Source organism: Mobula hypostoma, chromosome 8 (genome assembly GCF_963921235.1).
Source record: "Mobula hypostoma chromosome 8, sMobHyp1.1, whole genome shotgun sequence".
Taxonomy (NCBI): domain Eukaryota; kingdom Metazoa; phylum Chordata; class Chondrichthyes; order Myliobatiformes; family Myliobatidae; genus Mobula; species Mobula hypostoma.
Window position 1 is genome coordinate 70,360,281 of NC_086104.1, and position 24,242 is coordinate 70,384,522.

At 38.2% G+C, this 24,242-nt stretch overlaps 1 protein-coding gene across 1 annotated transcript in view; it reads left to right on the forward strand.

Moving 5' to 3' along the window:
* The window catches only part of LOC134350628 (actin-related protein 2), a 44,831-nt gene that overhangs the window by 2,766 nt on the left and 17,823 nt on the right, over positions 1 to 24,242 (forward strand). The window contains exons 2-5 of the mRNA XM_063056109.1: positions 1,513 to 1,623; positions 7,523 to 7,738; positions 17,136 to 17,208; positions 18,762 to 18,898. Coding sequence (XP_062912179.1) covers positions 1,513 to 1,623; positions 7,523 to 7,738; positions 17,136 to 17,208; positions 18,762 to 18,898 — 537 coding nt within the window. The remainder of the gene's footprint in view (positions 1 to 1,512; positions 1,624 to 7,522; positions 7,739 to 17,135; positions 17,209 to 18,761; positions 18,899 to 24,242) is intronic.

Consider the following 24,242-nt stretch of genomic DNA (forward strand, 5'->3'; position numbering starts at 1 on the left):
TTGTCCAAGATAGAAAGAATCTGGAAGTTTTAACTGTTAATGTCTGGAGTATTTATATTTCAATGTGCATACATGTTGACATCGAACACAAAATACTCTGCAGATGCTGGGTCAAAGCAACACTCACAACACGCTGGAGGAATTCAGGTCAGGCAGCATCTGTGGAAACGATCAGTCAATGTTTCGAACCAGAACCCTTCGTCCTGTTGACTGATCGTTTCCATGGATGCTGCCCGACCTGCTGAGTTCCTGCAGTGTGTTGTGATGTTGACATAAAGGTGTGAACTTAAACTTTGTGCTCATTTTGCAAATTAAATTTCTATTCTTTCTTGGTCATGTAATCAACAACAGCAATTTTCCTGTCTTACACTGATTTACAGTTCAATGAGAAGAAACTATGTTCATCTTCTGCAAGGTTTATTTGAATTTCATTGGATATCAAAGTTGTGTACACTTATTTGTTTGGAAATTAACCATTACACTGTCGGGGTATTTTCCTATGATTGTTACTTGCATCCATGGTGTACAGTATGCATCTGCTGTTGTCTTTAGGAGTAATAAAGTCCTGGTGGTGAGATTCAGCCCACAGTGCCAATTTGTTTATTCCCCTCCATAGATGCTGCCTGACCTGTCAAGTTCCTACAGCTTTGTGTGTTGTGTGTTGCTCTGGAATTCCAGCATCTACAATCTCTTGCATTTATCACTGGAAATCTGGATTTTCGTCTGATTTCCAAAGGAATAATTCAAATTGCTGAAATTTTAATAGCTTGACCACTGAATAATGCAAGAGAGCATAAAGGGCTCTGTTGCGAGTGTAGCTAAGAGGAATGGATTTAAAATGAAGTGTATTTACTTGCTGAAATTCTCATGGAAGTGATGGACCAAGATTTCAGATGTTTTAGTCATCAAGACAGTACACAGGTTGTTATAATCACTTTGCTGCATCACTACCTTTTATTATAAAAAGAAATCATAGCATTCTCTTGAACTTAGACACATGGGTGGTTTTAAGGCGAATGACCTTAATGTTTGACCAAACTTCAGGTTATAATTTTGGCCATGACACAGGTTTAAAGGAGAAAACATAACACTTAAGAAGAGAATGCCAGACTTTGAGTCCGGGCGTGCAGGATGTAAGAATTAGCTGATAACGTATTTCAAAGACTTGGAGAGCTGGATGAAGTTTGAGGTATCAATGATTGTGGTCATTAATACCTCAATTTATTTCAGACCGCTCAATATAAGAAGTGAATTTACTCCTGTCAGATGCATGCTGCACATGTCTATGGTGTTTGAGGATTGTTTTCTTGATCTGTGCATTACATTGATAAAAAAGCTTCACTGCCAATCTTCAAATCAATCTCTTTAATAGATTGGTTGAAGTGTGAATATTTTCAAATCTAGCTAGATGCACAATTTGTGAGACTGCTCAAATAAAGAATTATTTATATGGTTACTTAACTGCAAACTGGTGGTACTTAGTATATTCGTTTTTCTTTCCACTTTGTGTAGTTTGTGAAGTGCGGCTATGCTGGCTCCAACTTTCCAGAGCACATCTTTCCAGCACTGGTGGGACGTCCCATCATCCGTTCCACTGCCAAAGTTGGGAATATCGAGATCAAGGTACTGCTATGAAAAGTTTTTTTGATTAGCTAATTTGATGTGAATGCATTTTTCTTAACTATTAATCTCATGATGGTAAATACACTTTTTGGTTTCTGACATGTATTTAGATTTCTTATATAGCAGATTTAATGGAAACCTTGTCATTTAATGGTAACAAGTAGATTATGAAAGCAACTCCTTAATGTTTAGTAATTATACATTTGAAATCTGTACAATTTTCATATAAAAATCATTTCTTTTTATTAAGTGCCTTAGTTCAAGTCCAACACTCACAGATTTAAAACAGGTATTCATGTAACTGAAAAAGATTAGTAACCTAAAGCACAATGTAGTCTTAGTTGTTTGGGAAGGGATTCAGTTTTCTTGTCGATCAACTCCCTTCAGTCTTCTCTCTATGCTCCTATTATTATTTTTTGTCTGTGGTCATACATTCATATTATCTGGGGTGTCTGCAGCCAGTTTTCTCTTTCCATCATTGTCAGCAAAGTCAGTTGTTAGGGTACTTGATTTAATTATCATTCTATAGTTTATACTACAGTTAAATATATAATTTATATTCTATTAATAGTTTTTCTAATAGGTAAAATGGAGGACGATGTTGAGTAATACTGTGGATTAAATCAGATGTAACTTTATAACTTTTATCACAGGTATTTATATAGAAGACATTTTGGAATCATTGTTTTTTGGGAAAGGAGCTGATTTCTGATTAGCTCAATGGGAAAGAGGCAGTTGTTTCATCAAGTACTTGAACTGATGCCACTGTTAATCATTCAACTCGCGAATGCCAGATTATGATTTGTCTTTGTAAGTGTAATTTGAGAATGCAAAATCACAGCAGCTAATACACAATAGGATTGGTATTAATTTATTAGGAATCAGAAGTTGACTTTTACTGTTATGGCTGTGGTAATTTACAGTGTTTTGCATGGCAATAGCTAATGATATTGTTGCCTATCCCAAGCCTGTGGAGACGTTCATAAAGGAAAAAGATGGGCAGATTTTGAGGGAGAAATCAAAATTTGTGTAGTCTACTCTTGAATGAATAGCAAAATATAGTGGAAAGATTAAATGAACAGTAGGTGAGTATTTATTTATATTTAATGTAATAATGGTATGACTGGCTTTAAAATGACAGTAGAAAGCAAGCTACAGATGTAAAAACTGAGGTGGATTAAAACACCTTTCAATCACCAATTGTCCAAGGATTAAACAATTAATATTTTTAATATTGGCATGGGATTCAACCATTTGTCTTGCCTGTAAATTTTAGGGAAATGTGTGTTATTCTATTTGAAGGTTTTTAATAGTTATGCAAATTAAAAGTCAGTGAGGTGTGATGTTTTGGCCAGGTAGAACATGTTCTTAATTGGATTGAGAGAAAGAGAAACTCATCAATTTACATTACTCAGTGTAGATTCTATACCACTGAGATTTGCTAACTTAATTTGTTATTGCATTACCAACTCGTCTTTAAGGTCCATTTTGTAAACATTTGCTGAATAAATTGTTTAATTGCAAGCTTTATAAACCAGAACTGCTGCTTTAGCTGTACATTAAACTATCTTACACAATTCATGGGAAGGATTCTCAACGTTCTGTCATTTTTTTTTAATTTTGGAAGTCACTTTGAATCTTTTAGAATTCCGGGAGTGAAGTTTTCACTCGGATCTTTTCTGACCTTTCTGTTTTACCTTCTCTCTCTCTCTCTTCACCTGTTGAAGTAGAATAACAAAAAAATGGTAAGTAAGTTGAAGTGTGGTGTGTTCATTTCATTTAATTTTGGTATTGCTATCAATTTGTCCACAGTTTGCGTTGAAGTTTTCTTTCATTTAACACTTTGCAATTACTTTTCTGAAGTAAACAACATTTCATTGATTTATGTTCCCTTTTGCCTGTTCTGTTACAAGTTTAAAAGTATGGATAGGCAGACTTTCCTTGAATGTTAGTTGAGTTACACGTTGAATCTTAGTGAAAGAGGCAGTAATGTACTACTTCAGATGCTAAGTAAAAGTGAGAAGCTGGCAAGAAAAGTAAGGGCATGCTTTCCAATTGCTCTCACATACCCTGCTTATGCTGGTTGCTGACTTGGAATGAAGGAGTAATTAGTAATCAGTCACTCATCTATGGAATGTTGCATTGCTATTCAGCAGGGGTGGGAATTTGGGAAATTGTCATTCGAGGATCAAAAACAGTTTTATCAAGTTCAGCAGTAAAATCAAAGTTTTAGACCAAATTTAAGGATACTGACTTCTGACGGTCAGGGAATTGCAGATGAGGTGAAGTTTTGAAAAATTTAACAGTGACAATAGTTATATTTGTGATAGACATGAGGTGGTACTTGCGAAGCTATGTATAATTCTTGCCTGGCAGGTGTTGTGGAGCCAAAGATCTTGTCCAAAGGGGGAAGATTAAAATACTAGTTACATAATGGTCACGTCATGAGTAGTTATTTACAAGTTTAAAACTTGAGCACGTAATGGTCTGAATAATTATAAGATAATGGAAGATGAGCAAATACTTGCATTATCACAAATGCCCTGATAAATGGCATTAGACTCTAGAATTAAGTTTTTGGTCAGGCTCCTGAATGGGAATGATTAAAACATTGTTGTAGTTTTTAATTCCTAATGCCCTTTTAGGTTTAGTGTTTCATGTTGCAGCATGAATTTGCCACTGTTTTGTTTTGCTTTGAAGCATGTATTTAAACTGATATTACTTATGTTTTTGGTTGGGGCTCCAGATTAACACCATTTTGTCAGATGAAACAACGTCTACTGCTCTTTCAGTGGCATTGGAATGTGGCTGCTCAAATGGGTCATTTGATGCATTCCTAGATAAATGGACATTTGCAAGAAGCCTGCGTGTGTATTCTATCTGAAACCTCTGCTGTGCTCTTGTTAACAATGTACATTGAATCTTGCATCAATATTTTAATACTCTTGCTTGAACAGTGCTTTCAGATGCACTGCCAGAATTTAATGTATAATTTGGCCAAAACTGAATGTTTGTTCTTAATCGATCATGTAAAAATTAACTACTTTGCAGAATCACAGAAATTACTTTGTTAATTTTATAAAAATTACAGTTAAAATTGTTTTTGTCTGGTTTCATTTATGGTGCATGACATGCTTTCTAGTTCGCACTAGTCAACATTGGTATCCAGTGAACTGTCTGAGCATGACTAGTGTCAGGTATTGCGTCATTATTTTATGCTTCCTGGACTGTGCTTTGTTCTCATGCAGAGAACTTTTTGCACTGACATTCTGCAAACTGCCTTGAGTAAATGTCTATCTGTAATTTAATACTTACCCAGTTTTTGTAAGGTGGCTAAATGCACAATTTAAATTTCAATTCTTTGGTCATCAAGTTGTCAAATCATTAAATAAATTTGTAAAATTGCAAGTTTTGAACAGAATGGTCTGTCTGATGTATTCTTTTGTGAATTGTCTTTTTGAACCATAGATCGGGGCAGGATGTAATGTATTCATTCCTGAATCTTGCCCCTCTCTACCCCCAAACACCAGGTAGTTATACTACAAGACAAATGGGGAAATAATTTTTTTAGCAATTCACTGTGACTGAGGCCAAATAAGCTCTATGAACATTCTTGTTTTAAATGTGGAATCATGATCATTAAGCTCCATGTTTGGCAAGTCCCTAACAACACCAAGGTTTCATCAATCGTCAAGAAATTGCATGCATTGCTTTCCATTGCATTAGCTGTTTGTATGTGGAATTTTGGACCACTTGCATTCTGAATGGATGTCAGAATTAAAAAAAAATAATTTGGAGCCTGTGTCAGGGAAGACAAACCATGGGCTTCAAATTTACCCATTCATTACCATCAAGCAATCTCTACTTTCGGCATGGAAGTGAAGGGAAGGTTGTATCAATAATTACATTGTCAAACTTTTTTTTGTGCTTGGGTGTCACAGTGGTTTAGTAGCTAGCACAATGCTATTATAGCTCAACGCATCAGAGTTTAATTCTGATGCCATCTGTGAGGAGTTTGTATAACCTCCCTGTGAACATGTGGAATTCCTCCAGGTGCTCTGGTTTGCTCCCACATTCCAAAGACATGCCTGTTAGTGGGTTAATTGGTCATTAAAATTGTCCTGTGGCTAGGGTTAAATAGCTGGGTGCTGCAGCTCATTGGGCCTGTTCCACGCATTATCTCTTTAAATAAATCTAAAAGTGGTATGGTCCTTGGGTGAAATACCTTTTAAAGTATAAAGTGAATCTTAGAAGTCAAAGGACCTGCTCTTGTTTTGGGTGGGTATGTAGTTTGAGCTTCTGGAATCTAGATGTCCATATGCTGGATTGTATTCTGATCAACTTCGTTAATATTGCAGGTTATTTCCTCACGATTTTTAGTACTGATATAACCCTTGTGCTCCTAAATTCGATGTCTTCCCTTAACTTCACCCTCCATATAAATATTTCGGTGTGAACAACAGCCACAGGTTCTGTTTTCATTCTGTTCCATGTAATGGACGAGACCACTTGCCTCCTATTGGCCATGTTGTTTGTATATACAGTAGGTTCCAGTTAATTCGGACACATCAGGACTAGTACATTTTGGCCCAGTTCAGCAGCTGCCCCAGTATTTGCTGCTGTGTTCTTTTAGTTGACTATAAATGAACAAAATCAACGCAGATACCTAGTGCAGATAATGGACTACCTTTATATAATGCTTTTGCGGCTTCATCCTCCAAATCGTCATTTTCACTGTAACATTTAAGATGATTGTGGATACCTTTGTTCTTTGTAGTTCCTAACGTGTTGAAATGGCGACATAGTGCCATTTTCACTCCCGGCCATTTTTGGCATCTAGTGGCCACACAAATACATGCTACTGGCCCTAGATAGAAAATTTTTGGCACCAGTTTTCTGTCCCAATTTAGTGGCATAGTGTCCGAAATAAGTGAAGGAAATCCTGGCTATTTTCTTGATTAGTTTTTGTTATTTACAAGTTGTCCCAAATAAGTGGCTACCCCAATTAACTGGAATCCACTGTATTTAAAATCCTGTGTTTCGCGCAGTATTTCTCAAGCTTCTAATATACTCAGTTGTTTTCTAATATCCAGCTTTTGATTCATTTCGCCCCATGAGGCCTTCACATTCTCTTATCTTGGTCAGTGCCTGGAGCTACATATTTAATTTCTAAGGTTATGGCTGTGAGCATGACTGCATACATATATTTTGCAAGAATTACCTGGACCACACCAGGCACCAATTCTGGCCAACCCATGTTCCTCTTTTTTTAAAAAAAAATCTTGGTTTTTAATGCTAATGTTGGGTTACTTTTCTCCTCTGCCAAGCTCTCTCTTAAACACCATTCTTTCCCCAATTCACGTTGTCTCCCCACCAAGCATTGAGTTCATAACTGTTGATCCTCAAAGCTGAGGTGGTCCCTTCATAGAGCTCTTTTCACAGTCCAGTTTTCCCTACTGTGCTAGTTCTTGACCTATCTGTCTTGATTTTTGTGTGTGTGTGCTTTCAATCTTGATCCGTCTGCTGTTTTGGTGCTATTATCACCAGTGTTCCTTTCAGCCTTCTATATTTGCTGTTGATGCATTTAGGTCTGTCTGAAACTCATCGCCATTGTCAAGAAATCTATTATCTAAATTAGCTAAGCATAACCTACTACCTAGTTTCCAAAATTCTTGAATGTGAGATTTCTGGCCTTTAAATTGTAAAGTTATATTTTTAAGTGTGTACTAAGGTGTTGCTCACTGTAGGTATTCCCTGAATTCAACCGAGTTCCTTAATTTTTGGAATATGCTGGTAGTTTTTATGATTTGGCAGTGTTTTTAAATTGTACTAATACATTCTGTTTCTGCCCAAACAATGTGAAAGCAGTCTTATTTGTTTTTTTGGTTCCGTTTCACAGGATCTCATGGTGGGTGATGAAGCTAGTGAATTGCGTTCTATGTTAGAGGTTAATTATCCCATGGAAAATGGTATAGTACGAAACTGGGATGACATGAAGCATCTTTGGGATTATACGTTTGGCCCAGAGAAGCTAGATGTAGATTCAAGGAATTGCAAGATTCTTCTGACAGAACCACCAATGAACCCCACAAAGAACAGAGAAAAGATAATAGAGGTAAGAATGTTTATTGAGTAGACTTTTGGAATTCTCTTCTTAGAACCATATTGCCTCATAAATGTTTTAAATTAAGGAACTCCTTAATGATGATCTCACCAAAATCTGGTCCTTTTCACCAGATTTTATTAATAGTGTGTTTAATTTGTTCCTCTTGACCTGTTTGTTTTTTCTGCAATTTTTTTTTTAAAAGAGTTTTTTGTAAGAATGACACTTAAATGAGAATGTGGTGCGGGGGTGGGGGGGGAGGAGAAATAGAACAGAAAATTCATGGTACAACACCTTTTATTGCATCTTTTCTATTTGGATGCTTGTATGATTTTTGGCTGCATGGGAACATGTGGTTTCTGATCAAGAGAAACTGCATGGAGAGGTAGGGACGGTGGAGGAGAAACATTGCATGGAAAAGCCATTTACAAACATCTATAGCAGGTTCATTTAATTTCTCTAGAACAGTTTTGGTATTCTAATTGTGATTTAATATATTGTATGTCGAAAACTTAATGTAAGTTTGATTAACTATATATACAGTGGCATGCAAAAATTTGGGCACCCCGGTCAACATTTCTGTTACTGTGAATAGCTAAGCAAGTAAAAGATGAACTGATTTTCAAAAGGCATAAAGTTAAGGATGACACATTTCTTTAATATTTTAAACAAAACTTTTTTTATTTCCCTCTTTTACAGTTTCAAAATAACAAAAAAGGAAAAGGGCCCAAAGCAGAAGTTTGGGCACCCTGCATGGCAGTACTTAGTAACACCCTCTTTGGCAAATATCACAGCTTGTAAACACTTTTTGTAGCCAGCTAAGAGTCATTCAAATCTTGTTTGAGGGATTTTCGCCCATTCTTCCTTGCAAAAGGCTTCTAGTTCTGTGAGATTCTTGGGCTATCTTGCATGCACTGCTCTTTTGAGATCTATTCACAGATTCTCGATGATGTTTAGGTCAGGGGACTGTGAGGGCCATGGCAAAACCTTCAGCTTGCGCCTCTTGAGGTAGTCCATTGTGGATTTTGAGGTGTGTTTAGGATCATTATTCTGTTGTAGAAGCCATCCTCTTTTCATCTTTGGCTTTTTTACAAACAGTGTGATGTTTGCTTCCAGATTTTGCTGATATTTAATTGCATTCATTCTTCCCGCTACCAGTAAATGTTCCCCATGCCAATGGCTGCAACAGAAGCCCAAAACGTGATCGATCCACCCCTGTGCTTAACAGTTGAAGAAGGCTTCTTTTCATGAAATTCTGCACCCTTTTTTCTCCAAACATACTTTTGCACATTGCGGCCAGAAAGTTCTATTTTAACTACATCAGTCCACAGGACTCATTTCTAAAATGCATCAGGCTTGTTTAGATGTTCTTTTGAATAGAATTTTTTGGCTGCAATGAGCAGAAGTATGTTTGGAGGAAAAAGGGTGTAGAATTTCATGAAAAGAAGCCTTCTTCAACTGTTAAGCACAGGGGTGGATCGATCATGCTTTGGGTTTGTGTTGCAGCCAGTGGCACGGGGAACATTTCACTAGTAGAGGGAAGAATGAATTCAATTAAATACCAGCAAATTCTGGAAGCAAACATCACACCGTCTGTTTTTTTAAAAAAAAAGCTGAAGATGAAAAGAGGATGGCTTCTGCAACAGAATAATGATCCTAAACACACCTCAAGATCCACAATGGACTACCTCAAGAGGCTCAAGCTGAAGGTTTTACCATGGCCCTCACAGTCCCCTGACCTAAACATCATCGAGAATCTGTGGATAGACCTCAAAAGAGCAGTGCATGCAAGATAGCCCAAGAATCTCACAGAACTAGAAGCCTTTTGCATCAAGAATGGGCGAAAATCCCCCAAACAAGAATTGATAGACTCTTAGCTGGCTACAAAAAATGTTTACAAGCTGTGATACTTGCCAAAGGGGGTGTTACTAAGTACTGCCATGCAGGGTGCCTAAATTTTTGCTTTGGGCCCTTTTCCTTTTTTGTTATTTTGAAACTGTAAAAGATGGAAATAAAGTTTTCTTAAAATATTAAAGAAATGTATTATCTCTAACTTTATGCCGCTTCGAAATCAGTTCATCTTTTACTCGCTTAGCTATTCATAGTAATAGAAATTTTGACCGGGGTGCCCAAACTTTTGCTTGCCACTGTGTATATATGGAACGTAATACTGCACACAAACAGCTAATCAGAACTGTTTGAGGAGCTAGTCTCTTGTATTGGTTTTTATTTTTTAAATGTTATTTTGTATTTAGTTTTGTGTTGTTAATCTATTTGTTGGGTCCTTTTATGTGGGTCAACAATGGTAAAAGAAGTCTTCAAATTACACTGTGTTATTCAAAGCAAGGGCTTGGAGTTGTCCTGAAGCTGGATGCTTCAGCATGATTATCTAAGCTAGTCCCTGATACTCAGTTTGACTATTAGGAGTTTCCTGGAAGAAACTGATGGCAAGATTCCATTGTGTATTTTATTTTTTGAATAGTTTACAACTTTCTTTGCAAGTTGTGAAAAAGAAAACTGAGCTCTTAGTATTTTTTTAATCGAAGAACAAAGGACAGCTTTTAGCCCCGAACTTCCTGCAGCTGTGAGATGACTAAATTTAGTGATGTTGGTGCTAGTCTCACTAGTTGATTACTCATTTCCTGGTTTTGAGGCCCATGCAATCCCGGTGGCAAATCAGTGGTGGGTATGTGTTTGTATCATCTTAATATTTAGCTTGACTAATCACAGTATCAAGGAGCAAACAACAGGGATTCTGCAGATGCTGGAAATTCAAGCAACACACATCAAAGTTGCTGGTGAACGCAGCAGGCCAGGCAGCATCTCTAGGAAGAGGTACAGTTGACGTTTCAGGCTGAGACCCTTCGTCAGGGCTAACTGAAGGAAGAGTTAGTAAGAGATTTGAAAGTGGGAGGCGTGGGGGGGAGATCCAAAATGATAGGAGAAGACAGGAGGGGGAGGGATGGAGCCAAGAGCTGGACAGGTGATTGGCAAAGGGGATATGAGAGGATCATGGGACAGGAGGCCAGGGGAGAAAGACAAGGGGGGGGGAACCCAGAGGATAGGCAAGGGGTATGGACAGAGGGAGAAAAAGGAGAGTGAGAGAAAGAATGTGTGTATATAAATAACGGATGGGGTACCAGGGGGAGGTGGGGCATTAGCGGAAGTTAGAGAAGTCAATGTTCATGCCATCAGGTTGGAGGCTACCCAGACAGAATATAAGGTGTTGCTCCTCCAACCTGAGTGTGGCTTCATCTTTACAGTAGAGGAGGCCGTGGATAGACATGTCAGAATGGGAATGGGATGTGGAATTAAAACGTGTGGCCACTGGGAGATCCTGCTTTCTCTGGCAGACACAGCGTAGGTGTTCAGCAAAGCGGTCTCCCAGCCTGCGTCGGGTCTCGCCAATACATAGAAGGCCACATCGGGAGCACCGGACGCAGCGTATCACCCCAGCCGACTCACGGGTAAAGTGTCACTTCACCTGGAAGGACTGTCTGGGGCCCTGAATGGTGGTAAGGGAGGAAGTGTAAGGGCATGTGTAGCACTTGTTCCGCTTACAAGGATAAGTGCCAGGAGGGAGATCAGTGGGGAGGGATGGGGGGGACGAATGGACAAGGGAGTCGCATAGGGAGCGATCCCTGTGGGGTGGGGGGGGGGAGATGTTTTTAGTGGTGGGATCCCGTTGGAGGTGGCGGAAGTTATGGAGAATAATATGTTGGACCCAGAGGCTGGTGGGGTGGTAGGTGAGGACCAGGGGAACCCTATTCCTAGTGGGGAGGTGGGAGGGTGGAGTGAGAGCAGATGTGCGTGAAATGGGGGAGATGCATTTGAGAGCAGAGTTGATGGTGGAGGAAGGGAAGCCCCTTTCTTTAAAAAAGGAGGACATCTCCCTCGTCCTGGAATGAAAAGCCTCATCCTGAGAGCAGATGCGGCAGAGACGGAGGAATTGCGAGAAGGGGATGGTATTTTTGCAAGAGACAGGGTGAGAAGAGGAATAGTCCAGATAAACAACACTCACAACATGCTGGAGGAACTCAGCATGTCGGGCAGCATCAGTGGAAAAGATCGATCGACATTTCGGGCTGGAACCCTTTGTCAGGACTGTAGGGGGAAGGGGCAGAGGCCCTATAAAGAAGGTGGGGGGAGGGTGGGAAGGAGAAGGCTGGTAGGTTCCAGGAGAAAAACCAGAAAGGGGAAAGATAAAGGGGTGGGGGAAGGGAAGCAGGTAGCTGTCCAGATAGCTGTGAGAGTCAGTAGGCTTATAGTAGGCATCAGTGGATAAGCTGTCTCCAGAGATAGAGACAGAAAGATCTAGAAAGGGGAGGGAGGTGTCGGAAATGGACGAGGTAAACTTGAGGGCAGGGTGAAAGTTGGAGGCAAAGTTAATAAAGTCAACGAGCTCAGCATGCATGCAGGAAGCAGCGCCAATGCAGTTGTCGATGTAGCGAAGGAAAAGTGGGGGACAGATACCAGAATAGGCACGGAACATAGATTGTTCCACAAAGCCAACAAAAAGGCAGGCATAGCTAGAACCCATACGGGTGCCCATAGCTACACCTTTAGTTTGGAGGAAGTGGGAGGAGCCAAAGGAGAAATTATTAAGAGTAAGGACTAATTCCGCTAGATGGAGCAGAGTGGTGGTAGAGGGGAACTGATTAGGTCTGGAATCCAAAAAGAAGCGGAGAGCTTTGAGACCTTCCCGATGGGGGATGGAAGTATATAGGGACTGGACATTCATGGTGAAAATAAAGCAGTGGGGGCCAGGGAACTTAAAATCATCAAAGTTTAAGAGCGTGAGAAGTGTCACGAACATAGGTAGGAAGGAATTGAACAAGGGGGGATAAAACCGTGTCGAGGTATGCAGAAACGAGTTCGGTGGGGCAGGAGCAAGCTGAGACAATAGGTCTGCCAGGACAGGCAGGTTTGTGGATCTTGGGTAGGAGGTAGAAACGGGAAGTGCGGGGTGTGGGAACTATAAGGTTGGTAGCAGTGGATGGGAGATCCCCTGAGTGGATAAATTCGGTGATGGTGTGGGAGACAATGGCCTGGTGCTCCTCAGTGGGGTCACGATCGAGGGGTAAATAAGAGGAGGTATCCGCGAGTTGTTGCTGTGCCTTGGCAAGGTAGAGGTCAGTATGCCAGACTACAACAGCAGCCCCCTTATCGGCGGGTTTAATAGTAAGGTTAGGATTAGTGCGGAGGGAGTGGAGAGCACTGCGTTCCGAAGGAGTGAGGTTGGTATGGGGACAAGGTGCGGTGAAGTCGAGACGGTTGATGTCCCGTCGGCAGTCAGCGATAAAGAGATCCAGAGCAGGCAGAAGACCAGAGCGGGGTGTCCTTGAAGAAGAGGAGGGGAATTCAAGGAATCAGAATTCATATAGATCAGTAATAACTTGGGTGCATTAAAAATGGCTTTCATGTCAAAAATATGACAGTTAAAGGAATATTATGTAAATTCAAAATAGTCTGTCAGTAAATGAGGTTGAAAGCCAGTAAGTTACCTTCGTAATGTCCTGCTAAATTTTGTTACTTAAAATGTTTAGTTCAGTTTCATCAGAATTGGGCAGTGATGAGTATTCAGGGCTGTAATGTGTACAGAAGGAGATATGGCTCCTCAGATATGTATTTGGCTTCATTAGAACAGTAAGGAGCTCAGCAGAGGTAGTTGGGACAGAGAATTGTTGATGGGCAACTGGAAACTTCTTGTCAGAATATAGTTGTTTTGCAATATGGTCGCCCATTCTGCATTTGGTTTCTCTCATGTCGCTAACTTCACATTGAGTGCAGAATGTTGTGCACTGGATTGAAAGTAAAAATAAATTGCTGTTTCACTTAGGATAAATTTTTGGGTCTGTGTGAAGGACGGGTGTTAGTATGATGCATCTTTTCTAAGTATATGGAAATACACTGGAGAATGGATATTTATGTTCACGGAAGAGTGAGCTGCAGGTCAGAAAGGCAATGGTGAGCAGGAGAAAATGATCCACTTCGATGCTGCTGACTGAGTCCAGCAATTTCAAATGAGAAAATCTGCAGGTGCTGGAAATCCAAGCAACACACAATATGCTGGAGGAACTCAGCAGGCCAGGCAGCATCTATGGAAACGTTTTGGGCCGAGACCCTTCAGCAGAAGAATGAAGTTAGAATTGGAGAGAGGAGTGGTGAAGTCGAGATGGTTGATGTCAAGGAGTGAGGTTAGAATTGGAGAGAGCAACTTCTGTTTTCCCCTCCCCACTTTTATTGCTTTTCATTTGCATGTGGACAGTTGTATCTATTCTCTCCATAATAGATCCATGTTACAAAAGTAGTGAATGTATCACTGATGGGCAGCATTTTAATGCGAACACACTTGGTTTTGGGCAGTATTTGTTAATCTAGCTCATGGAACCTGTTCTCAAAATTTTTGTTATATTCAATGCAAACTTTAAAATTGCATTTAATTATCCAGCAGCTTATTTGCAGTTACTGATGGTGTAACAATTACTGTGAGAACTGGTTTGGGTGACTAATTTTGGTGCACTTATGGTGTGGGATATCTTGCAAATGTCATGAATGGCAAACATTTGGTTTATTTGAGTAGTAAGATGCCAACAGAGATCTGTGATTATAAAACAAAATTTGACATTGAGCCACAAGATGTTAGTGATTGGAGTTTAGAGAGTATCCTGAAGGAGAAACAAACGGTACAGGTTTGGGACAATTCCAGTGTGTGGGTTTTGAACAACTGAAGCCATAGCCACCAGTAAAGGAGCAGTGAAAACTGGAGGTCCTTGGGCCTCACTGGGCTGATTGTCTGATTGTACAGAGATTTCTGAATGGGGTGTTGGTTTCCTTTTTTAAAATAAAGTAAGTGCTGGAAACACTTAGCACTGGTGCAATCTGTATTGCATTTAGATTTTCCCATTGGCGGCTTGTGCTGTAGTGTTCTATGGCTTGTACTATTTACTCTAACTGTGCATTGCTGTTCTTCACACTTGAACCAACTAAGTGGATTTTTTTTTTGTTTCCTCCATCCCCCTTGGTAACTACTTTGCTGTACATTTAGATTGTGCTTGAGTAAGTTCCTCTTTGCCAAATCTATTTCCTTTTGACATAATCCAGTTAGTTGGACAGGATACTTTAGTGGCATCAAGAATTTTTGTGCAGATGACTGGCCTTGATTCCTGCAGACGTGCTTTCTCAGCAGTATCTATGCAGTGGTTTTTGACTTGCTGGACGAGTTGATAATTAGTGCTAAATGAAGAACATTGTAATGTAACTGTTGTAATAAGTTACTATTAACTGGACCATTGAATGATACCATTCTGGGTTTATCCCATACTGATACCAGCATTGAAAGCTTACTGTACAGAACTGCTTGATCAAGGTCATTGGCTTTTCTTTTCCTTCATGATTTCATGGCATCCTGCACAATTGTGAACCATTTAGAACTTAAGCCAGTTGCTAGTGTTGATTAATTCGTCCTGGTCTATCTATGGAGCAACTCTGTATAAATTCTCAGGTCATCTTGCCTGCCATTGTGGACCTTGTTATCTCGCCAGTTCCTGTATATATAGCAGCTGGTAAGTTTGTTTCCAATGGTTATATGATCTATTCTCTAACCACATGGAACTGTTTTTAATAATTTAAAGTTGATAGAATGAAGATTTTGGTGTGGGGGGGGAATATCATAAGATTTTTACTCAGTGGGTGTTGGGTGGAATGTGGTACCAGAGGCAGATCCATTAGTTCAGGGATTCCCAACTTGGGGTCCATGGACCGCTTGCTTAATGGTATTGGTCCATGGTGCATAAAGTGTTGGGAACTCTTAGAGACTTGGCTAGGCACATGGATGATAGAAAAACGTAGGGCTATGTGGGGGGAAAGGTTAGATTGATCTTGGAGTAGGTTAAGAGGTTGGCATAACATTATGAGCTGAAGGGCTTGTACTGTGCTATAATGTTCATTAGCGGATATTCCAGAATGTCTCTCCACAATCAATCAGGACATAGATAAATTCTCGCTTGACTATCAATGAAGCTGCCTTTCTCCTCCTCCTCCCCTCCCCCCCCCATCTTCCCCTATTTTCTTTCTTACCTGTAGCAGTGTTCTGGGAATGAAAATCATGGCGATCTAGCTGCATGTAAGAGATTTGACCCTATTCAGCTAAGGGTAGGAACTTTGCTCAGATACTTATTTTTAAATGCTTTAATATTGGAAATTTGAGATCCTATTTTAAAATAATGTTCAGTTTCATTAAATTCCCTAAGACCATTTCCTTTTCAAAAGTGAGCATTGTACTAATTGACCAAATAGGATGTGTGTTCTTACTTGTAGATAGAACTTAGCTCTTCAATTTTACACATTCGGTTGGATGCTATTGTTGTAGTTATCAGGAGTATATTGTCTGAAACTGAAGCTCTTGGCTCTACAGCCAGACTTTTAGGTGGTCAAATGGCCTTTACTGTATTCTGTACTCTCAGCTGTTTCCTGGTATTACATGAATTAGTTTCTCTGGTTTTTGACTCTAAGAGGAAACCAAGTTGATTATCCTGTTAACTCTTATTATTTAAGAAGGGTGCGCATGAATCAGATTTGTCTTTGTTATTTGCATGGGCTTTCCCATTGTCGAACTGTTGAACTTTTTACAGCTGAATATGGTAGGGCTGCACAACTGTGATCTGATCTATTAATTTATGGGAGTACTTGGCTGTTACATGTTGCATTTTGCAATTTATCATGTGCAGAACTGCTACAACATTAAAATTATTTTAATCTGTTGGTGCTGCCCCTTGCATGCCTTTTTACATTCCTTGCTGAACTGTGGGTGGTCCCAAGGTCTTGGATGTGGATTGAGTGAGAGATTTGTATGTGCATAAGGTTGTTGATGACCCATCAACCCTCACCATTGCCCTTTTCTTTTGCTGCTAGAGCTGTTCTAAAGCTGTCCTATGTAGTAGAGTGGTCAAGTCTTGTGATGCTGGAGATTGTCTTTGTAAAGACTGCTCAAGTGTGGTGCAAGCTTATGATGAACTGGGTGGGACCTGTGGCCTGATTCTCCAGTGAGTGACTGTTGGAGCTCTGGCCCAAGACAGCAGAACATCTGCGATTTGGGAAAATCTACTTGAAGTTGAGGTCAATGTTTGTTGCTAAGTTGTTCAGAATTCCTTGTGCCTCAGTTTGGAGTCTACATATAGTTGACAATTTCTTGAATACAGATTTTCTTCCCCACCTCACCTCTGCAGTTCAAATGTGCTTTCAGAGCCTGTTGACTATCCAATGTGCTCCGAAAGCAGTCCTCTCCCATTGTTCAACTGATTGCTATTTGATATTAAACAACAGAATAAAAGGATCTACTTGTATGTGGGTATATTATACTGCCTTTGTTTAACATGTAAAGCTAAAAAGGCTGTTTTCTTTGTTTCAGGTCATGTTTGAGACATACCAGTTTAATGGTGTATACATTGCCATTCAGGCAGTGCTGACGTTGTATGCTCAAGGTACGTACACCTCTGATGAAATGCTAAACATTAATTAGTCAATTCAAAGCTCGTGATGAGAGGGAATTTTGTTAATATATTGTGCTCCTTTATCCTTCCAGAATTTAGTTTAAAAGCATCAAATTGCTATCTCAAAAATTGTGTGCTGTTGGTAAATGCAATGACAGACTTGGACTGTGAGGCCAAGTGATTTTACCTTTGAATTGAGTTATATGCAAGAATGTTCATGTTGATATAAGTGTGAGGACTTTAGAAAACTCTTCCTGGGGTTGGATGGAACTTAAAAGTTTGTTCTTGGAATGGGGTTTAAACAAATTTTTGTTAAGAATTTTATAGATGAGAAAAATATTCTGGTGACTTGAATAAACAAAAGTTACAGTAACTTTTAGCTAAAAATCTCAGGATGCAGGAAGGGAAAGATTATTGGCCATCAGCATCCATAACACTATTTGAAATGCTGTTGGTTTCATAAATGTTTGAGTTACTTATGCAGGATTGAAAACTTTCAGGATATTTGCAAAGGGAGTTCTGGCACTATCAATACAACCCTTTTAAGAATCCTGTATGCCTTTGTGCTGCTAGTTTTTAGTTTGCACAAAAGTGAAGTGAAATTTAATATCAATGAATAAGAGAACTCTGTGTGGTGAAGTTTCTTCTATTGGTATGAGGGAAGCAAAATGCAAATAGGTCTAAGGTTTCTGAAACAGGAGGGACACAAGACTAGTTATTTGTAGGGTTTGAGTGAGGATTGTAAATGTGCTGTATAGAGTAATGTGAAGAAAATAGATCTGCAACAGGAGATCTGTGTTTTTAAAAGGTATGAATTTATCAACTCAAATAATGAATGACAAGCTACCAAGGAAGAAATAAAGTGGTTTTTGTTGGAAATGAGAAGTTTCATCTTGTAGTCTGAGCCAGGAGGAAGTGAGCACTTTGTTTCAAATTGCCAGGTTTAGCTAAGGTTGTTTGGAGTTACGAATCATGGTTTGTAAAATTGGATAGACTCTGAGGGAGAAATGTTCCTCTATAGATGGATGGAGTCGAAATTTGAAGCTGAAGATGAGAGGGGTAGAAGGTGGTTTTTGAAAATCTTTGCCAATATTGTCGAGGTATTGACATCTATTAAAGGGTGAGCAATTTTGGGTTCTGGGGAAGCAGCTCTATTTGTGAGATCTTTATCTGACCATAGAAGCAATTGCATAAAGCCCCTTGGAGATGAATGGGAGTGGTTTCCAATAGCAGTCCATCTACACCCTCAGTTTACTTGCAGTATGAAGATAGCTTCAGCTTGTGCGGTATGCTGTTGACTACCCAAATGAAGGATGAAAACGAGAAAGGTAAATCATTTAGTCCATAAGCTTATTCTTCTTAATCATATCAACACTGATTAGTGACTCTAGTTTGAATAAATCCTTCTTTGTAAATTAATCCTTAAGAGTTTAAGCCTTGTATTGCTAAGTAACCTACTGCATCTAAGTGCTTCCAAAGCATATATTTGTGTAAATTCACAGATGTAATCTCTGAGTCATTCTTGGACTCTTTCTTCCCTCCAGGTTTACTAACTGGTGTGGTTGTGGACTCCGGTGATGGTGTGACACACATCTGCCCCGTTTACGAAGGATTTTCATTGCCCCATCTAACAAGGAGACTTGATATTGCAGGCAGGGACATCACCCGATACCTCATTAAGGTGACAAAAAGAGTTTGATTGCATTGTTTGCCTTGAAGTTAAGGAGCCTATCATTTGTTTAATTTCTTTTTTTTTTTAAATCTTTTTATTGAGTAAGTATACAAAAAAGGTAAGCCATATAAACATTAATACAATGTTAAAGTATAATAAAATTCCAAAAGATAACAATACCAAAAAGAAAATACTACAAACAATGTAATTTAAGCATAAGAAACCAAGATAACATAATAGTATACTAGATTTTATATATATCAATGGAAAAAAAGAAAAAAAAAACCCCCAAAAAAAACCCACCGTGCAACTAACTAAAAGCAAAGCAAAGCAATGGGCTAACTTGAAACCAAACAGAGTTAAACTTAAAATCACGTCCTCAATCCCGACCTCCATTAAAACAGTGAAAAAAAACAAGAAGGGTAAGTATTACATTAAATGAAAATATCGAATAAAAGGTCCCCAAATCTGTTCAAATTTAAATGAAGAATCATAAAGGTTACTTCTAATTTTCTCCAGATTCAAACATAAAATCGTCTGAGAAAACCAAAAAAAGGTAGTTGGAGCATTAAGCTCTTTCCAATGTTGTAAAATACATCTTTTCGCCATTAAAGTAAGAAATGCAATCATTCTACGGGCTGAAGGGGAAAGATTACTAGAAATTTTAGGTAGTCCAAAGATAGCAGTAATAGGGTGAGGAGAGATATCTATATTTAATACCTTAGAAATAATATTGAAAATATCTCTCCAAAAAGTTTCCAAAGTAGGGCAAGACCAAAACATATGAGTTAAAGAGGCTATCTGCCCCGAACATCTATCACAGAAAGGATTAATATGCGAGTAAAAACGCGCTAACTTATCTTTGGACATATGTGCTCTATGCACCACTTTAAATTGAATTAGGGAATGTTTAGCACAAATAGAGGAAGTATTAACTAATTGTAAAATCTGCCCCCAATCATCCACAGAAATGGTAAGCCCCAATTCCTGTTCCCAATCTACCCTAATCTTATCAAATGGAGCTTTCCTAAGTTTCATAATAATATTATAAATCATAGCCGATGCACCTTTCTGACATGGATTAAGGTTAATTATCGAATCTAAAATATACATAGGAGGAAGCATTGGAAAGGAAGAAAGTATAGTACTTAGGAAATTTCTAACTTGTAAATATCTAAAAAAATGTATTCTTGATAAGTTATATTTATTAGATAATTGTTCAAAAGACATAAGGGAACCATCTAAAAATAAATCCAAAAACCGTAAAATACCCTTAGTCTTCCAAGTTTGAAAAGCGCGATCCGTAAAAGAGGGAGGAAAAAATATGTTACCTAAAATAGGAATCGCTAACCCGAATTGATTAAGATCAAAAAATTTTCTGAATTGAAACCAAATACGCAAAGCATATTTAACGATCGGGTTAGAGACCTGCTTAAGGCGTTTCGAATCAAAAGGAAGAGATGAACCTAAAATAGAACCAAGTGTATAACCCTGAACAGATTGTAATTCCAATGCTACCCATTTAGGAATAGATAGTATATCCCGGTCAAGTAACCAAAATTTCATATGTCGAATATTAATAGCCCAATAATAAAATCTAAAGTTAGGTAATGCTAAACCTCCATCTCTCTTAGCTTTCTGTAAATGTATTTTACCCAGTCTCGGATTCTTATTCTGCCAAATAAATGAAGAAATTTTAGAGTCAACTTTATCAAAAAAAGATTTAGGAACGAAAATTGGTAATGCCTGAAACACATATAAAAATTTTGGCAAAAAAAACATCTTAACTGCATTAATACGACCAATCAAAGTTAAATATAAGGGAAACCATTTAGATGAAAGTTGAGTAATATGGTCTATTAATGGTAAAAAGTTAGTCTTAAATAAATCTTTATGTTTACAAGTAATTTTAATCCCAAGATATGAAAGGTAATTATTAATCAATTTAAATGGAAATTTATAATATAAGGGAAGATGTTTATTAATCGGAAAAAGTTCACTCTTACTAAGATTTAATTTATAACCTGAGAAAAGACCAAATTGTGCTAATAACTCTAAAACAACAGGAATAGATCTCTCAGGATTAGAAATATATAAAAGTAAATCATCAGCATAGAGTGATAATTTATGGGACTTTAATCCCCGAGTTATCCCAGTAATATTTGAAGATTCTCGAATAGCAATTGCAAGAGGTTCTAATGCAATATCAAATAATAGGGGACTAAGAGGACAGCCTTGTCGAGTACCACGAAAGAGAGGAAAAAAAGGTGAGTTTAAAGAGTTAGTACGAACCGAGGCTACAGGGGAGTGATATAACAGTTTAATCCAGGATATAAATTTCAAGCTAAAATTAAACATTTCAAGCACCTTAAATAAATAAGGCCATTCTACTCTATCAAAAGCTTTCTCGGCATCTAAAGAAATAACACACTCAGGAACATTTTGTGAGGGAGTATAAACGATATTTAACAATGTACGAATATTATAAAAAGAGTAACGACCTTTAATAAAACCCGTTTGGTCTTCCGAAATAATAGAAGGAAGTACTTTTTCTAGTCTATTTGCTAATAACTTAGAAAAAACTTTAGAATCAACATTTAATAAAGATATTGGTCTATAAGATGCACATTGAGCAGGGTCTTTATCCTTCTTTAGTATTAAAGAAATTGATGCTCTATTAAAAGATTCCGGAAGTTTACCAAGTTTCAAAGAAGCCTCAAAAACCTTATAGAGCCAAGGAATCAATAAAGAAGCAAAACATTTATAAAATTCAACGGTAAACCCATCAGGGCCAGGAGCTTTCCCCAGATTCATAGAAAAAATAACATTCTTAATCTCATCCATTGTAATGGAAGTATCTAATAAAGAAGACATATCCTGTGAAATCTGAGGAAAGTCTAACTTATCTAAAAAATCATTCATATATTTAGAATCTCGAGGAGACTCTGATTGATATAAAGAAGAATAAAAATCACAAAAGGTTTGATTAATCCCCACATGATCCAATATCAATCGATCATTTTGGTTATAAATCTGATTGATTTAAGATTTAACATAATTAGATTTCAATTGATTAGCCAGCAGCTTGCCAATTTTATCACTGTGAACATAAAAATCACTTCTTGTTTTCTTTAATTGGTTTACAATCGAGGACGAGAGTAGTAAACTGTGTTCCATTTGAAGTTCAGTTCTTTGTTTGTATAGCTCCTCAGAAGGAGCCATAACATATTTCTTATCAATTTCTTTAATCTTGTCCACAATTGCCATCTCCTCCTGCTTCTGTTTCTTCCTCAAAGCAACGGAATACGAAATAATCTGACCCCGAATATAGGCTTTAAAAGTGTCCCAAAGAGTGTTAACCGAAATATCTTCTGTATGGTTAATTGTAAAAAAAAGCTCAATCTGTTCGTTCATAAAATTAACAAAGTCCGAGTCCTGAAGCAACAGCGAATTAAAACGCCATTGTCTATTGTTTGGTATATTGGCCATAATTTTAATAGAAAGCTTAAGTGGAGCATGATCCGAAATGGTTATAGAATCATAATCACATTTAATCACTGAAGGAATGAGACGAGAATCAATAAAAAAATAATCAATTCTTGAATAGGAATGATGAACATGTGAAAAAAAGGAAAAATCTTTTTCCTGAGGATGCAGAAAACGCCAAATGTCCGTCGACCCAGAATCAGAAAGGAAAAAATTAATCAAATTTGCAGATTTATTAGGTAAAGTCCGTAAAGGAGCCGAACGGTCCAAAGCTGGAGATAAACAGGTATTAAGATCTCCGCCCCAAATCAATGAAAACTCGTTCAAATTCGGAAACTGATCAAACAATAATTTATAAAATTCCGGACAATCCATATTAGGAGCATAAACATTAACCAAAACTACTTTTTTATTAAATAGTAAACCACTGACCAATAAAAATCTACCATTCGGATCAGAGATAATATCCTGTTGTATAAAAGTAACTGAGGAATCTATAAAAATAGAGACGCCTCGAATCTTAGCATTGGAGTTCGAATGAAATTGTTGTCCCTTCCAGAATTTGAAAAAACGTAGTCTGTCCCCCCTCCGTACATGGGTCTCTTGTAAAAATAAAATTTGTGCTTTAAGTCTCCGGAACACTTTAAAAACTTTTTTTCTTTTAATAGGATGATTAAGACCATTAGTATTCCAGGAGACAAAATTAATAATAGACTCCATAAATCCTAAAGTCAACCCACAACAAGGAGGATTGACAATAGGCGCGACCCACAAACCCGGAGAGGAAACAGAACATACAAAAGATACCGGGGAAAAGGACGCAACCAGAGCTTCAATAATGTATATAGCCCAAAGAAAAACAAACTAAAATGTGAAGCCCCTCCCGCCACCCCCCAGCCCAAGACCCCAAGGCAAAATCTAAAGCAGACCCGCCAGAAAGAAGCAAGCGCTAAAACTACCCCCATGACTTCCGGTATACGCTCCCTAAAAAAAAGGTATAAATATGAAAAGGATCAGCTAATTGTAAAACAGTAAAAAAAAAGTTAGCTCAATTAGAATACACACAGAACAGAACAAAAGCCGGAAAATATATATTAAAAAAAAACCACAATAAACCTCAAACTCATGAATAGACACAGCAACAAAAAAAAAATAGGATTATTAACATAAAGTGATTATAAAAAGCAAAACAGAATAAAATTTAAACAAAAACTACAAAATTTAAGGCCGCACAGGAAATACGTAAGATGACAAAAGGGAAGTAACCACCCAGAATCCCCTGGGAAAAGAAAGAAATGACGCAGTTAAAAAGAAAGTTTAGCAGCCATATTAAGAAATCGAAAGTAAACTTTTCTGCCCAAATAGGGCACAGAAAAGTTAAAACCAACCAATTCACAGCCTCCGATCAACGGAGAAAATTAAAAAGAAGGCAATTAAGATGTTGGAGATGAAAGTTGATCCAGATAACTCTGGGCATCCGATGGAGAATCAAAAAAACGAAGGGCTCCATCTGACATGCGAATCCTTAGACGTGCAGGGTACAGCAGCGCTGGTCTTAAATCCATCTTATAGAATTCCGACATCACGGATCTGTAACGGACCCGTTGGTCCCAGATTGGTTTACTGAAATCTTCCACGAATCGGAACTTAAGATCCGAAAAATCAATGAAACCTTTAGATCGAGCGAATCGAAACAGTCTCTCCTTGTCTTGAAAGTAATGAAAACGTAAGATAACATGCCTAGGTCTATCTGACCTAGACGAGTATGATGGGATTCTGTGAACACGATCCAGTAGCGGTGGTTGGTCAGGAAATACAGTAGGGAATGCATCTTTTAAAAGTTGAGAGAAATATTTCATGGGGTTGT